Source organism: Magnolia sinica, chromosome 2 (assembly GCF_029962835.1).
Source record: "Magnolia sinica isolate HGM2019 chromosome 2, MsV1, whole genome shotgun sequence".
Lineage (NCBI taxonomy): Eukaryota > Viridiplantae > Streptophyta > Magnoliopsida > Magnoliales > Magnoliaceae > Magnolia > Magnolia sinica.
The window spans coordinates 7,479,140-7,495,575 of NC_080574.1; the positions used below are offsets into that span (position 1 = coordinate 7,479,140).

Below are 16,436 nucleotides of genomic sequence, written 5' to 3' on the forward strand. Positions count from 1 at the left end.
ATCAGATCGTTCCTCCTTTATATAGCCTTTTCCTCCACAAACAAAAGCCAATGATCGGCATTGGGCCCTCATACAAAAGAACATTTTAAAAAAGGCCACTTCGTAGGGTATTCGCCGTCTACACGTGCTACTCCGATGCACGTGTGCATGATCCGAGCCGTTCGTCGTGTGGCCAAAAGTCGGTTTTGTCGTTTAGCAATATTCATTTATTAAGCTTTTGTAACTTTTCTTCAGTATAAATGCGTAAGCAGCTTGAAGCTCTGGCTACATGGGCAGCATGGCCATGGTTCTCGTGTGAGATTGTCCACCCAGCTCATTTTAGCACGACCAGCAGTGTTCCTTGCTAACGTGCGCCCCTGCGCGCATAGTTCCCACATCCAGTTAAAGCCGTTGAACTCCATGGATAGCTCTTCGCCCCAGCATAGGATTCCATTGAATACCACATTGCTTACAATTCCTCCTTCACTAAGTGTAAGTAGACTAGTCTTCTCTCTTTTCTAGAAAATTTTCCATAGATAGAGATTCAGATGAGTCCGATGCGACTCGTCCTGGTTGACATGGTCAGATGAGAGCTGGTTCAACACCACTGTCAGGAATCAGGAAACTATTGAAAATTAACGGTGGCGATGGGCCTGATGAGCTTGACCCAGCTTTAGACCAGCTTGGATATAACTTACGTGGGCCAATCTTGGCCATTGCCATGGCATGCATGGCTGAGCTCTGATCTGGCCTTGCCTAGTCTGTCTCTGACCCGACTTCCATTCTTAGTCCTTGATTCTAATTGTCTATTTCTTTGTGCATGTGTGGTCCACTTGATTGATGAATGTATCAGGAACATTCAAGTGCACAATAGGGAATTTATCAATTTTTAGGCTGGGCCAGTCGGGCCTGAACCTATCCAATATTTTCTGGGCTGCTGTGCTAGTGTTAGCCACATGCTAGTATGGGAGGCAATGGGCTGAGCTACCCAGCCTGCCTTGTAGGCTAGGGCCTCAGCTGCTAAATTTTGCCTAAGGGCTGAGCTAGGGCTTAGAATCTAGTCCTATTGTTTGGGCTGTACTGAGGCATGGGCCATGGGCCATGGGCCATGTCAATGATGAGTGGCTTGGCTTGGCCCATTGCTCTAGTGTACACAACGGAGAACTTTTGATGTAGGACATGCCACAAATGTATTATTTGCACGTCTGGATTAAAAGAGCCCAAATGAAAATAGAAGTAGTTCGTAGATTTGAGCTCACTCCTCTGTAGAGCATGATGTAATTGTGCCACATGAGTGTTCATTTGAAGAAAGTCGTTTCAGACAGAAAAATTGTTATTCAAAGTTTGATCCGCAAATCAGTTGTAACTTCTGATTTCGACATCGTCACAAAACACAAGACTTATTGATCTTTGTATAACAATGCTTACAGGGTGAACTATCTTGCTATGCCAATCAAATTCATCCATTTTGCTAGAAAAATGCACAATTTTTTTTTTCCTTTCCTTTTGGAGTTTTAGAAATTTACCTCTTTTTAAAGGTTACTTGTAATTAGGCCGAGGGTATTCCGATAAGATTTATCGAGAATTTATACTTTAGGCAAAGTAGACTCTATAAGAGTTTTGCTATAATTAGAAGATTATGCTTTAAAAGAGTTTTATTAGAATTAGAAAATTATACTTTAGAAGAATTTTGTTATTTTGAATAATTTTGAATTAAAGCTTGAGTTTTCTTTATTAGTGATGTAATCAAGAAATGATACACAAATGATTTAATAAAATACATAAATTTCTCTCTTATTTTCTTATAAACTCGAGAGTTCCCAGTATGTATCCAAGGTTTTAATCACTTGAGGAAGGTAGTGATCTTTCTCTTATTTTGATATGAAGAATATACAGACTATATACTAAGTGTATAAAATAATATAATGAACTTTAATACTTTGGTAGAGTGATGGATGATAGACAAACACATAATACTATTCACATTTTGGACCATACTTACATGATGATAATACATTGACTTATTTAAGTTCATGTATATGTTGGATAATTAAGTTGGCCATGCACTTGGTTGATGAAGGATCCTACTTTACATGTGCTACACAAAATACTTTGATAATCTAAGGGGGCATTTGGATCATAAGTTACTTTAGATAAGCCACTTCTTTCTCGAGTAGCTTATCTTGGTTTTTGTTTATTAAGCTGAGGTGAATAAGTAATTTTAAATAAAAAAGTTACTTATAATATACCTTAAACCAAGCTTATCTCAAATAAGTTATTTCTCTACTGTTGTAAGTAGAAAAAGCAACTTATTCGGTGGTATCCAAACGGGCCCTAAAAGAATAATGGCTCATAAGCACATGTTCACCAATCATATACCATTTATTAGCATATGTGTAACTTATCTTTAACTTATAGAACTGCCCAATCCTCTAAAGCGAGGATGAAGGTCAGGGCCTTTTTAACCCATTTGGATAGGTCCAAAAAGACCGGGCTAAGGTGGGCTTAAGGTTATAAGGCCGGTCTAGGCGAACTTCACCTGGCTCATTGCCACTCCTACATGTTGGGCTCCTGTTTTGGGCCTTTTTGTCAGCCAGGCCCATGCCTATACCGGCCCAGCCCAAATTTGGTGCATTGGCTTGGGTGAGGACTGAAAGAGTCTTGAGTCGCCGAGTTCTAAAACCATGATCTCGCCGGGCATTGATGGGTTTTTGTGACGTTTAAAGGTAGAACAAGATGGAGGGATGAGACCAATCGTGACGAGCCGAACACAGTCATCAGTAGTCGAGAAATGCATTGGGCCCATCCATCGGAAGGGCACTTTGGGGTACGCATTGGAAGAAGATCGGTCCGTTTCTAGAAAATCACTAGATGTGGTCCAATTCCTTTCGCGTTCTTGGAGCACGTCTACATTGCAAGCTTTTCGGACCATTTCGGAAGGCTTAGATTGCGAATTGGAGTTGAATTTGGGAGATGATCATGAGAAGAAGGAAGAGAGAGATTGCAAGAGAAAAGAGGCCCCAATGAGTGGAAATGGCCGTTCAACGGTTAGAATTTCATTGGCATAAGCTTTACCTGTTTAATGAGTTTGTTATCTGTGGGACCCATATGGGCTTCCTTACAATAATCATGATGGCCAATTGGACACAAGGAAATCATCAGGATTGGATGATCATAGCCATTCACCTCCCATATAGCGCTGAGATCAGTCCTTCTGCCCTCAATTGAGTGGCTTTGATCATTCCACCATGGTGATTTTGGGACCATGAGTGGGCCCACTCAGGCCCATAAATGAATTTGCACCTTAATAAGGTAAGATGATATGTTCTGGATAATTGCTCTCTTTACTTCCAAGAAAGTTACTCATGATTCTCAACAAGATGGACATATTTCAATGATCCGAACCGTTTATTTGATGGGCCTCAGAGCGGATGGGTGACACTCCAAAAAACTTCCTGATTGGAATATTTCAAACGTCTAATTATTGAACTATTCTCCTTGAAATATGAACTGTGTATTCTATCTTCGGTCATTCGTTTAAGGTTTATGATATTCCGAAGATTTTTTGAGGATGGGCATCTCATTAGATCAAATGGTTTGGATAATCAAACACAGATCCACATGCTAGAATACATATCTATGTTTTGAGATGGAATATGTACGGACTATAGCCATTGGATAGGGATCCTTTTCAATGATCCAAACCACTTAAATGGTGGGCCTCATTGCGGATTGAGGGTGCCGAAAAGAGCTATATCAGATTGAACGATGATTATTCGATGGTTGGCGAGAGATTGTCTATAGTCAAAGGTCAAATAATCAGATGGTTCAAATGTTCCAAATTACGAGCTATATCTTTTCGCCATTCATTATCTAAAGTGAGGTCCACATATAAACGGTTTGGATCATTGAAGGATGGCCACAGAACCAAAGGCTAAGGTCCCAACACACCCTATTGCAATACCTGTTGGTGTCATAGCAAAACTCGGGTTCTGCACTCATACAGGCCCATGATTCTGTAATCAAGACCGTTGGTTTGTTGATTTTGTTGGTGGACCATGCGCCAAAAATCCCCCCAAGTTGGAAGATCCTACCCGCTAATTGCGACCTTTTTCGCTTGAATGTGGAGTTGCGGATTGGATCTCAATCGTCTATTTATAGGCCACCAATTGCAAGCTTCGAAAATCTTAGGTAGGGGATTTTCGGCGCATTGTCTATCCACTGCACTGTGGGCTACAGCAGACCAATGGCCTGGATTAGCGAACTGTGGGCCCCACTTATTAGAACTCACGGACCGAGTATGCTGTCCAGAGCCTGGGGTCGAGGACGACCTAAGAGATGAATTGTATGTTGTCTGATTTTCCTACGTGCGGTTGTGCTCTTGTTGTAGACGTGGATGCAACGGTCAGTTCGACGTCTTCGCCAGAGCTGGGTACAATCTCTCTCTCTCTCTCTCTCTCATTGATTTGGGACAGCGGAAATTATTTGATACTCTGGCAGAGTACGGAGTATGAAGCTTGATACATAGGCACTCAGATTAACTCAAGCTAAGCATCCCGAATCGTGGAACAACGGTCGGTAACTCCATTTTCCAAAATCAGATTGGTTGAGCAATCCTAACCTTTGATTCCTGGATACGTGTTTGTTGAAATAGGTCCTTTTTTTTCATTTTTTTTTTTCATTTTTTAGCCGTCCTACCGGTGTCCACCAATCCGATAGTCAGATAATGAAACCAGAGTAATTTTCACTCATGATACATCTAAACTGGAATCCATTATTTTTACAGTTTTATTTTAATTACTTTTATGCCATCGAATGCAATTTGTAAGTAATTTTTAAGGTTGGCTAGTCCAAGGTTCTGAACAACGAAGTTTGATTTATAAAAAAACACTATCGTCTAAGTTCCAGACTATCATCTCTCAGGCTCCGCCAGAGTATCAAAAGAAAACAATGCAATGTACATTTGGGTCCACCTAGTGGGACACCCACTGGAAGCCCACACGGATTAATACTGATTGGACCATTAAGTTTCCAACATATGTACTTCGCATCGATGAATGTGGACCGTTGATTTGTACCCAACGGATTTCCCATGTGAACCATCCATCCATGGGTCTATGCTGCAGTATGCGATCGTCATCATACACTACTAGATGATCTATGATTTGGTGGGGGCAGGTCGACATGATCAAGACGAACCAAGCTATGAATTGGATGAGAGAGAAGATATGTCCACGTAAGAGGGAAGGGAGAAAGGAGGAGATGAGGATACATGCAGCCATATCTGTGGCTGGAGTCGCGGCGGCCCTTGCCTCTCTATCATCAAAATCCGCCCTTGGAAACACAGCTGACAAGAAAAAGCTAGCCATTGCAGCGGCCGCTGCCCTCGTGGCCGCTCAATGTGCGGATGTAGCAGAGCTAATGGGGGCCCACCACCAGCACGTCTCTTCCATCATCAGGTCTGCCGTCTCGGTGGCCACCCCTACCGATATTCTTGCGCTAACAGCGGCTGCAGCAACATGTAAGCATGGTTATGATTAGTCCTATTCTGGAGTGGGGCCCAGCAGAGCCAATGGTCTGGATCGGTGAACCATTGTCCATTCAGACCATTGGCTCTGCTGGGCCTAATATGTTTAGCTAACTTGACTAGTCCGATCTGGCTCTGAGGGGACGAACTCGTTTTGGTCTTGGCCAGATTTGAAATGGTTGGGCGAGATATTTGAGCTGGGCCCTTTTCAGCACTGGTGGTTGTGCCCGGTTTAGGATTACAACTGGGCGGTTAGGTAAAAGGGTCCAGCTAGCGGTCAATGTTCAATGGGGAGTCTCCGATCTGTCTAGATCATCCTAAAGGTGTGATTTTTGACGCATGGCCCATCCATGGCTACGGAAAATGGATGAAAGGTCCAGATCTCTTACATCTGATTCAAATGTGCTAGATTGAATGCTTGATAACTTGTAATTTGCAGCTCTAGAAGGAGCCCCCATTGGAAGAGGGAGACTTGCGAAAGGAAAGCGTCGCCAGCCAACAATCTCCTGTGAATACTCTAAAGAGTTTGATTTCACCAGGAATAAGGAAATTCTTGCTGAAGGGACGGAGCTTCCAACTTCTATAAACAACAGTACCTCTCTCTCTCTCTCTCTCAAATAGCAAATGGCAAATGGGCCACAAAGCAGGCTGAAGCATGTCAAAACCCAGCCAGACATGGACTTGGGCCTATTGGGTCCACTTTGTAGGAAGAGTGTACACTACCCGAACTTTGTAGGCCCCACCATGATGTTTGTGCGAAATCCACTCCATCCATCAGTTGCAGAAATTCAACACCCGAGTCCAAGAATCAGGCCGATCCAAATCTCAGGTAGGAGAACACCAAAGGGGACAAGTGGGGATTGGGGTTGTCCACCATGGAAACATTCTTGGGCTCCACCGTGTTGTTCAAATTTCATCCTACCCATTCATCAGGTACGATTCTCTATGAATTTAGAGGATTTAGCATGATTTTACATATTCCAGTGGTGTCAACCATCTTTTACATTATTCCAATGGTGTCAACCATCTGACTTTCGGTTCGCTTATTTTTGTCACGCATGGCGAAGATGAGGTAGGTCAACTGATGGACGGAGTAGATTTCACAAACATCCCCAGTGGGCTCCACAGAGCTCAGGTGTTGCTGAGGAATCCAGTCCACCCAACAAGTAGAATGTGGACTAGCCGACTTGTTAGGCGGCCCAAGTAATAATCCATCCTAAAAACTCAGGCTCAGGTCCCCACGCCTCAGCACAAAGCTATCCCAAAGACAGCTAAACTCTAGCTGGGCTGGTCCAGCCATTTGCGGCCCTGATCAGTGGACATGTTGTGTACAGCGTGTACTTCATCTGTTACTCATGCAATTCAATTACTATAGGGAAGACCAAACTGAAAATCGTGCACGTTTATGCCAAGCTATCGCTTGTAATCGCAAGAGTGAGAACCAAGCATGTGGGCGGTGCTTTCACAACATTCAAGGACTGTAAGTTTTCATTTCCCTTCTATGTCACCTTATCGCCTTATTGTGGTGGTGCTCAGTAGGTAGGTCCACCATCTTCTCAGTGGGCCATCATAACATCACCGTTGAATGGGTTTTGATTTCGGTATCATAGAATATGATAATGTCATCCACAGAAAAGATTGATCCAAACTTGCTTTGTGGCTAGATACCATACTGGAGGTGGCCGATGAATCAAAGGACGGTAAGGAAGGGGCGTATTTCACCAACGAAGTGAATGGGTATTGCGTCATTTGCATTAGAACTCCTCATGGAAGCATCCACGTTACCTTCAAAGACGATGAGGAGTGCAGCCTTTGGACAGCGACCATCTCCCAGCTTCTCTTCTTATCAAAGCAAGCAGAAAGCCTGCCACTCTCACGTACCAATCAGTTTCCGCATGTGTGAATTCTCCATCAAGGCCATCCGTAATAAAATGTGTTTCGCTTGGAACTTTTCTAACCGTTGGTGTGGATTTTGGAACAAATGATCCTCCATGTCAGTGGTCACTGGTCAGTAGTCTGTCTGGAGTGCAAAACAATCTCCACTGCATGTGTCCCATGTACGTTAACAGAAATCATAAGCAGTGAAAACATTGCAGATGGGCTATGGTTCAAAAATTGCACAGAGCAGACGATCCTGATATTTACTTCCATCTTTTCCCTTCCAGTTTCAATTTCTTCTGCAGCATATGCATTTTATGCCAAGCAAGAATAATCCAATACAGGTTGCAACACTGATGTGTTGGACCGCCTGGGGCCTAAGAATCACTATTTAGATAACCGAATTGGATGACAGCCTATATTTTTTTTTGGGCCATCGATCAATGTATTATCTTCCTCCCAGCATAAGATGCTCAAATCAAGAGTCTAATAATTATTAACAAGAAAAAGAAAAAGAAAAACCACTAAAAATAAAAAAATAAAAAGCAGCCAGAGGAAGAAATGAACAGCTAACAGCAGAGTTAGAAGGCTCCAAAATACATACTACTGAATTAAGAATGACCAACCTCACCTGCAAACCGCAACAGCCGAATTACGGGGTAAGACTATGCTATCTTAAGATGGGCCATGGACCTGAGGGAAAATCAAATCTAAACATCTCCACGATCATCAGATCTTCTGAATGTCGAGCTACTGGAAAATTTTCCTTTCCTGCATGAACTTTTTCAAGATTGGTATCACGTGGATGGAATTCCATTATTTCTCTTATGCTTCGTCTTCAGCATGAACACGTTCCAGCTTGCTGCTCTGTCTGTGAGGTATTGACGGTGGGCTTCAAATTCACATCAACCATGTCTTCCTGTTTTGTCGAGGAGAGGGTCTCCATGCCAGGCAAGGCAGCGGCTATCTTTCGAAACAGTGGCTGCATTTTTTATATATATATATATTTTTCCAAATGTTGAAAGTATCATTAGTTGTCATCAGGAATCGAAGAAGAATGAAAAACAATAGAAGCAGCAGAGATGTTTCACCTTGATATTGAAGCCTGCTTTAGCACTAGTTTCTATAAACATGACACCGAATTCTCGCGCCCTTGCATCTCCTTCCTCTATCGAAACTTGCCTGTTTGATTTCCATAAAGACACCGCCAAGATAATTTCAGATATGAAACATGGGCATTATAATCTACATTGACCGAAAAGAATCCGCATTTCAAAATTAACAGCAGATTTAAATGATAGATAGGCACTTCACAAAGATGTTCGAAAGGGAGGGGAGGCTTACGCCTCAAAGTGAGGCTACTTATGGCAAACTAATACAGTTGAGGGGCCTTGAGGCGCCTGCTACGGACGAGGCATGTGGTAGGCACACACCTCTTCTACACGCTGCCTGCCTTGAGTCATTTTCTGGGGGCAGAAATCAGTTTTTAAAATTTTATTTTCTTATTTAAGTGGTTGAATAGAACACGTTTTAGGGATCTATTCAACTCTGTCTGGGATATTTCTTATTTATTTATGCTTTATTTATATGATGAGCAAATGAGCACCTGTAGAGTATTATTACCTATTCTGGAAATTTTACTGTTTGGAACCTCGGTGTTTACTATTATTCCTAAACAGGATTATATGCTCCTTAGTCCTTGATCCTCTGACAAGGAAAAGATACCTAGACTGCTTAGATTTTATAGCGGTCATAGTAGGGAATTTGGTTTTGTGTTGAATATGAACTGTGGGGAAAGGAGAAGAAATTATCATTCACATACCAGTTAGAGCTGTGTGATTGCTTCAGACACAGATTGGGAAGTTATACCGGCAACATATCAGTGAATGAGCCCCCCACATCTTTTCTGTGCTTTCAGCATTCTGTGAAGGGTTATGTGGACGAAAATATTCATGGAAAATAAGGGCCCATTCCACTTACAGCAGTAAAGTAACTTATTTGAGATGAGTAGGTTTGGTTTAAGATCAATTGTAACCAAGATAAGTTACTTGAGGCATAAGTAGCTTATCTTGAGTAACTTATGATCCAAATGCCCCCTAAAATTGATGGACTGTTTTGATGGGCCGCATGATTGCAATGTCCACACTTCTTTTTCTTCCAAGGTCAACACTAGCAACCTTCACATAATCATGTTGCATGTGGACCTTCATTGTTATTAATCCCAAAGACTTACTGAAGGCTATGATTGTTGCTGATAACAAAAACTATTGAAGGAGTGGTTATGCACAAAATATGAGGGAGCATTGAAATCATTGAAGCTAGTAAAAGGGGAAAAAAAGAGATTTTTTCTCTAATAACAGTCATCACCTTTTGTCAACAAGATCAGTTTTGTTTCCAACAAGGACGATAATGACATCACTGCCACGTTCCGTGCGTACTTCCTCTATCCATTTGGAAGTGTTTAAAAATGATTGCCTATCTGCATTATGTCAAGTAGAGAATGTCGACTTCAATAAGGAATTTTCCATGTTTAGGTAAAGCTTGATATCCTAAAAGGAAAAATTAGAAAAAACATGGCAGGCTATTCCAAGATCAGGTTCTTATCATACATGCTTGCATACATACACAAAGACGTTTGTTTTTCTACAGGTTAAGAACCAGTTTAATTAAGTTCTTGAGTACTAAAACTTGTGTGGGATCTGCATGATCTCTATCATTTAGTTTTGTATCATCATGATCAGTCTTGTCCAGGCGATATCTCTGTGATTTTTCTGTATGCAGAAAATTCTCTGCATACAGAATAAAAAAAAAGAGAGAGAGAAAAGCAAATAGCTTGAAGAGAACAATTCTTTGAGTAAATGAATGCCAACAACTTTACTGCATTGAGGTCAGGGCTTCAAACATGCTTACCAATTAAGTGAAATTCTAAAATTGTGTCAAGAAGAATGAATTGTCAGCAAAATGCACTTGCAGATCAAAATAATACAATCTGAACATTAGATTAGATTGGTCAACACTTGGGAGTCAACTCCAAATTCCAAGTAGGCTTTCTGAAAGACTGCTCAGTGGTCCCATCACCTCGAATGACACAACCTAACTAGGGGAGTGGGACAACCATCGGTTTTATAGCCTCTCATCTGTATAAAAATGTTGACTTAACTTCCAAGGGTAAGAAAATTTTTCGGTAATTTGGCTTTCCTAAACTAAACATCATACAAAAGGAACCCAACAGTAACATTAACTCTTTTTTGTGTATAATATTTAAATCATGTATTAAACTCGGTTTTAGGCCAGAATGGGATTAGCATGGCCCACCCAAAGTAGCAAAAAAAAAAGGAGAAGCCATCCAATAGAATAATTACTCACTAGCTACATCATAGACGATTACTGCAACAGAAGAATCCCTAATGTAGCTCGGGATAAGACTCCTAAATCTCTCCTGTCCAGCAGTATCCCTGCAAATTTAGAATACCATGTTTCAGAGAATTTTGAAGTCAGTCATCGTAAAATGGCAATGGAAAGGAAACACAACTTGAAACAACTGGCATGCTCATTCTATATGCAATCAGGAAAAAAATGCATAATGATCAAAGTTGTGGCACTGACTTTCAAGATGTGAAAATGGTTTAGGTACACAGTACGGAACTGTATGAAGAGCTTTATAAAACAAGGAATCATATTGCTGTTGTGAGCTAATTACAGAGGAAATATATCCTACCAAAGCTGCAAACGAACTGTCCGATCTTCAAGGTACATCGTCTTTGACAGAAAATCAATGCCAATAGTAGCCTGTAATTCACATAGAAAAAAACAGCACAAAAGGAGCTCGGATTAATAAACACAGGTATAATTTGTTAACAAAGAACTATATATCTAGCCTATATGTGCTACAAGTCCAGATGGACATCTCCATTTTTTGTTTTTTTGGAGAAGTAATGGACATCTCCAGATGTACAAGTATTCAACTCGAGACATCAAAATATAACATGGAACTCTTTATTATGATTTAGGACCAACGACACCAAGAAGCGAATCTAGATTGGCTCCTATTGCTATCAGTGGCTGGCCAGATCTGTGGATGGCCAAAGTATCCCATCCAGTTTAATTGGTCCAAGCCCATTTTTTGTGCCTGATCAATAATCAGATTAGATTGAAGTCCAAAGATCCAGATCTGATAGGTTATATTGGGTACCCAAATGTTGATTTTAGTTTTATTCTTTATTTAATGATATAATGTAGATTGGGAATACATACAAAGCTAGATTTATGGAGAGGTGCTTTAGAATGTAAAAGGATTTAAAATCAACTAACTAAAACAGAGTTTATGGAGTGCAATTTTGGCGACAGTAGGAGTGGGAACAAGGAATTAGTAAAGATTTCTAACCAATAAATTTTCCAAAATGATCACGTTCGAAATCTTGGGTCAATAATTCATGAGAGTGAAGAGATTGACAAGGATGTTTGCCTATAGAATTCAAGCAGGGTGGAAGAAATGGAGACGTGCCTTGGAGCTTTATGTAATCATTGTGTACCACTCAAACTGAAAAGGGAATTTCATTAGATTGCTATAAGAGTTAGAAGTAGCAGCAATAGGTAATAAGATGGGGAAAAGTAGACTTAGATGGTCTGGTCATGTGCAACAGATACCAAGAACTGTGCCGGTTAGAAAGAGTGAGTTTATACAAGTCGAAGGCTCTAACAGGGGAAGAGGAAGGCCCAAAAGGATGTGGGTGGATGTAGTAAGTAAAGACTTGGTATCCTATGGTCTAACTGAAGTTATGGCTGTTGATAGAGTGGAATGGTAGAAAAGGATTCATGTAGCCAACCCCAATTAGTTGAGATTAGGCTTAGATGATGATGGTGGTGATGAACCTTACAAAAACGTGCTTTTAATAAGGATCCAACTCTGAATATGGACCTGAACTTGGATCCAGATCTCCTCTAGATCCAACAGCATCCATTCCAAATCCTAAATCACACTCGAATCTAAACCTAGCAAGACCCCAGAGGATAAGTGGATTCGATCTGATTTGGAACCTCATATGTGGTACCCTTGTACGAACCTGATCTGTTTCCATTTGTTGGCTTGGGATGTGGGTGCATGGGTATCTGAACTGATCCAACCCGTTGACGGCCCTGTGGCCCCTGTCAGCTACGTTCTAGTTTAAGCTAAAGTGCATTCTTGCATATGCTACACGGTCAAGCTCTTTAAAAATGCGTACAATCTGGGTTACATCAAACCCTAAGCTTGTATATAACTGCTTCTATGTTATCATTGTTTCTTGAACACATCTGAGCTTCTTTTGCTATTTATTTATTTATTTATTTTTTTTGCATCATGTTTGTTTTACTTACATGACACTCAATACCGGTGCTATATATTGGGAGGAATGCTAGTCAATCATGATGACACATTGCAGATGTGTACAAGATTTGGACCACTCATCCAAGAGGTCCCCCCATATATAGGCCAACACATTGGCTAATCAGACAATCTCATTCAATTTGAGGAAAATCATGATTATCCCCCATTTCAGGGCCTTGTTCCAATCAAGCTGTTAGGATTGTTTGACTGTGATATGGTCCCACAACTCACTGTATGGACCAACATGTGCTGATTTTGACTGTTTGTTGCAAGATTTGAGACTTAAATGTTGGAGATCACATTTACCATTTATGAAAGATAGGGGGGCTGATGTGGAGGATTTGATTGAAGATTTTGAGGATATTTAGCAGATATTTTTTTCCTAGTTTAGGCCAAATCTTTATTGGTGGGATATTATCAGCTTAAATAAATTATAGATTGATTTAAATTAATCAAAATAGGAGGAGGATTTTCATTAAAGATTCATAGGAATTGTCTTTAGGGTCTATAGATAAAAGGGATGGCCTAGGAGGTTGGCATTTTGCATTTTATGAGTTGTGAGTTTTCTTAAATATTGTAAGAGATGAAGTTTGAATATCAATAAAGTCATTTCCTCCTCTCCACTCAAATATTTCTGTGAATGTATACATATTCATCTCTTTGTGATTTAGGTGTTGAGATCTCATTGACTCAATAACCAGGTTACACCGGATTGGCCTATTTTTGGGCCATGCTCCTATGCAGTGATGCGCAGTCCAGGTCTTGTACACATTTTCGATGCATCCCTAGGAGAACTCAGGTGCAATAACCATTCCTCTATGAATTGGTAAGCACTTGGTACCATAGACTCAATGGACGCATGATATTTCATAACTAGCCCCGAAAACTAGGCAAGTTGACTCATTTATAGCAATGGAAGCATAACTACACCTTGTTGCGACAACCAAACATAAATGATTAAGATCAACTCCAAGTTGTTGCCACAACCAAACATAAACGATTAAGATCAACTCCAAGTCAGGAAAATTACCCATCGGAGATCTGTTGCGACCAAAAGAAAAAAGGAAGCCTCTTTAATAATTGAGAGTGCCAAACACAGAAACTTCCATGAAACTGAAAGAGTTCGTCTTGCCTCTATTGTAACTCAGAATAGCTAGCATGTGTCGCCCCATAGGACCCAGATGCTGAGATAGTCCAATGATCAGAACCGTCCATATTCTGGATTCCCTGCTACCAGGGCTATTGTAAGAAACTTAAGCTGAATGGATGGTTCTAACCATTACTATTATAGATTAATCGAGAACAATGGAAAGAAGATCTTCCATGACCAAGATTCAACTTCATAAATTGACACTCAGGATCATCACTGAGAAGATGGAAGATTCAAATCATAGGACCATCTCAGCATATGGGCCCCAATGGGGCAACCTATGTGGTGATCCTGAGCACAACAGAGGTAAGATGAACTTAAACCCAATAGGATCCCAGAATTTTATTTTTTTTTATGATTTCGAGGAAGACACAAGAACAGATAAAAGCAGAGAATTGCAATTGATCAATCCATATTTCAAATAATTCAAATCCATCCACCCGAAATTTAAACCTCTAGCAACGAATTCGCAGCCCAGAAAACAAAAAGAATCACATCGAATTACGTAGAATGACTGAATTCTCGAATTAAATGAAAAGATAAGAACACGATTCTGCTGCGTATTCTTCATAATTTTGATTCAAAATTCAAGATCGATCGAAGATATCATATTCGAATAAACTCAACCAAGTTGAAAGAAAGAAAGAAAGAATCTGGAACATCAAAGCGGATCCAAAAGGCATCGGATCTTCATAGAAAATAAGAGAAGAAAGGGGAGATTTTTACCTGATACGTCGCATCGAACTTATCGTACATGAATCGGGTGATGATGCTGGTTTTTCCAACGGATTGATCGCCCAGGAATACCAGCTTGTATTTGGCGAGAGCAGATACCATCGCCATTGATTTTCTCCTCCTCCTCCTCTCTCTCTTTCTGCGTGCGAGAAAACAGATCTGAAATGAAATTGAAGTCTAGAGAGAGAGAGAGAGTCTTTATATGAAGGCGGGAGCGACGAGTAACCGGGAAATGCGACGAGGAAGCGCAGTCAACAACTTCAAATACAATCATCCGGAGGCAATTGCTTCGACCAATCTGCTCGCATCTTCTGCCCCACCATCTGATGATCCATACCGTTCATATACAATTCCCCACATTAGATGGCGTGCGTGAAAAGTATTTACTCAACGGACACCTTATCATCCGTGAAAGATGGCTTATAATCAACGGTAAGAATCAGCAGTTTCTAGCTCACGGTGATATCTGTGACTGTATCATTTTGATTCCTTCTATATTGGCCATATAGCGTAGGAGCTACTAGATGAAGGGTCTGGATCTTTACAGGTGGGGCAAAAAGGCGAGCAGGTTGGGCGAGCCTTGCTGGGAAGCCTCATGTAGCGACTTTCCAATGTTTCGTTTGGCACAATTCACAAAATAGAGGCGACTAATCAGCGGAAGGGGATTGCGTCCTGGCCCCGCTTGAACGGACTCGGATAGGCAGGCGCTCTGTGGGGCCCGCCGTAATGAATGGATTTTATCCGCGCCGTTCATCCGTTTTCAGATCATTTTAGATTACTATTCCTAGAATGAGACAGATCCAACACTCGAGTGGACCACACAGTGGGTATTGAACGCTCACCGTTAAAAACTTCTCGACGGCCACGATTTTTTTGTATCAAGCTGACACTTGTGTTTTCCATTCATCCATATTTGTGTTACCTTATGAGCAGATTGGATGACAAATAAACATAACGGCGGGCTTTAGGAAGGTTTCAACGGTGGATGTCATTATCACCTCTTCTTCCTGTACTGTGGTCCACTTGAGCCTTGGATCTGCCCCATTATTCGAATCGTAACTTTAATTCATCTGGAAAAATGGATGGACGGTGTGGATAAAACTCATACATCATGGTGCGCCCAACAGAGGCCCTGCCTGGACCGAGTCCGTCCAGCCAGGCAGGACACAATAGGCTTCCCTAATCTGCCGTATACGTAGCGTTCGTTCGAGCGATCCTAAACCGTAAAAGTCTTGGGTCGATTCTCGATGGGTCATCGACCTAAAATTACAATGATCAGCCTATCACAACTGTACTACTTGCGGCCATCAAAAGGACGGTCAAAAGAAAAAGGTCAGTTGACCAAGATAAACGGTTAAATCAGATGGTTAAGATCGTCTGTGTGGGTATATTTCGGGTAATAAACCATCCAAAAAGGAGGCCTTACGATTAGATAGACTGGATTGAGTCGGGTGTTCAATATGTACCGTGGATGAATTGTCGCAGCTAAATGGCTCTACTGCAGCATTTCTCTGGACGCGAATTTCCTAAAACACGTGTGGTAGGGAGCCCGTGCAATAAAAATCTCCGTGGATCCACCTTGAGGTCTATGTGGGATCTACTCCGTCCATCAGTTGCGCCCGATCGTGTTAGAATAAAGTAAAAGAATGAGGCAGATGGGAAACTCAAGTGAGCCACACCACATGAAACAGTGAGGATGGGACACCAACCATTGAAACCTTTATAGGGGCCATCATGATGTATATATACCATCCATGCCATTACTTGTCTTGTTGGGATTCCATTTGTAATGATTGATTTGT

General features: G+C 41.2%; 2 protein-coding genes across 2 annotated transcripts; one reads left to right on the forward strand and one right to left on the reverse strand.

The window, feature by feature from the left end:
- The first annotated feature begins 231 nt into the window (after nt 1-231).
- On the forward strand, nt 232-7,705 carry LOC131233439 (VAN3-binding protein-like). The gene is made up of 7 exons (XM_058230150.1): nt 232-471; nt 2,706-3,026; nt 4,370-4,411; nt 5,158-5,500; nt 5,946-6,098; nt 6,882-6,986; nt 7,171-7,705. Exons 1-7 carry the CDS (start codon nt 400-402, stop codon nt 7,407-7,409), a joined length of 1,275 nt encoding a protein of 424 aa, XP_058086133.1. The 5' UTR covers nt 232-399; the 3' UTR covers nt 7,410-7,705.
- Nucleotides 7,706-7,743: 38 nt separating this feature from the next.
- Nucleotides 7,744-15,145, reverse strand: LOC131233449 (ras-related protein RABH1e-like). The gene is made up of 6 exons (XM_058230160.1): nt 14,626-15,145; nt 11,103-11,173; nt 10,751-10,839; nt 9,752-9,863; nt 8,476-8,566; nt 7,744-8,366 (listed from the first exon to the last, which is right to left on the reverse strand). Exons 1-6 carry the CDS (start codon nt 14,740-14,742, stop codon nt 8,223-8,225), a joined length of 624 nt encoding a protein of 207 aa, XP_058086143.1. The 5' UTR covers nt 14,743-15,145; the 3' UTR covers nt 7,744-8,222.
- Nucleotides 15,146-16,436: the final 1,291 nt, after the last annotated feature.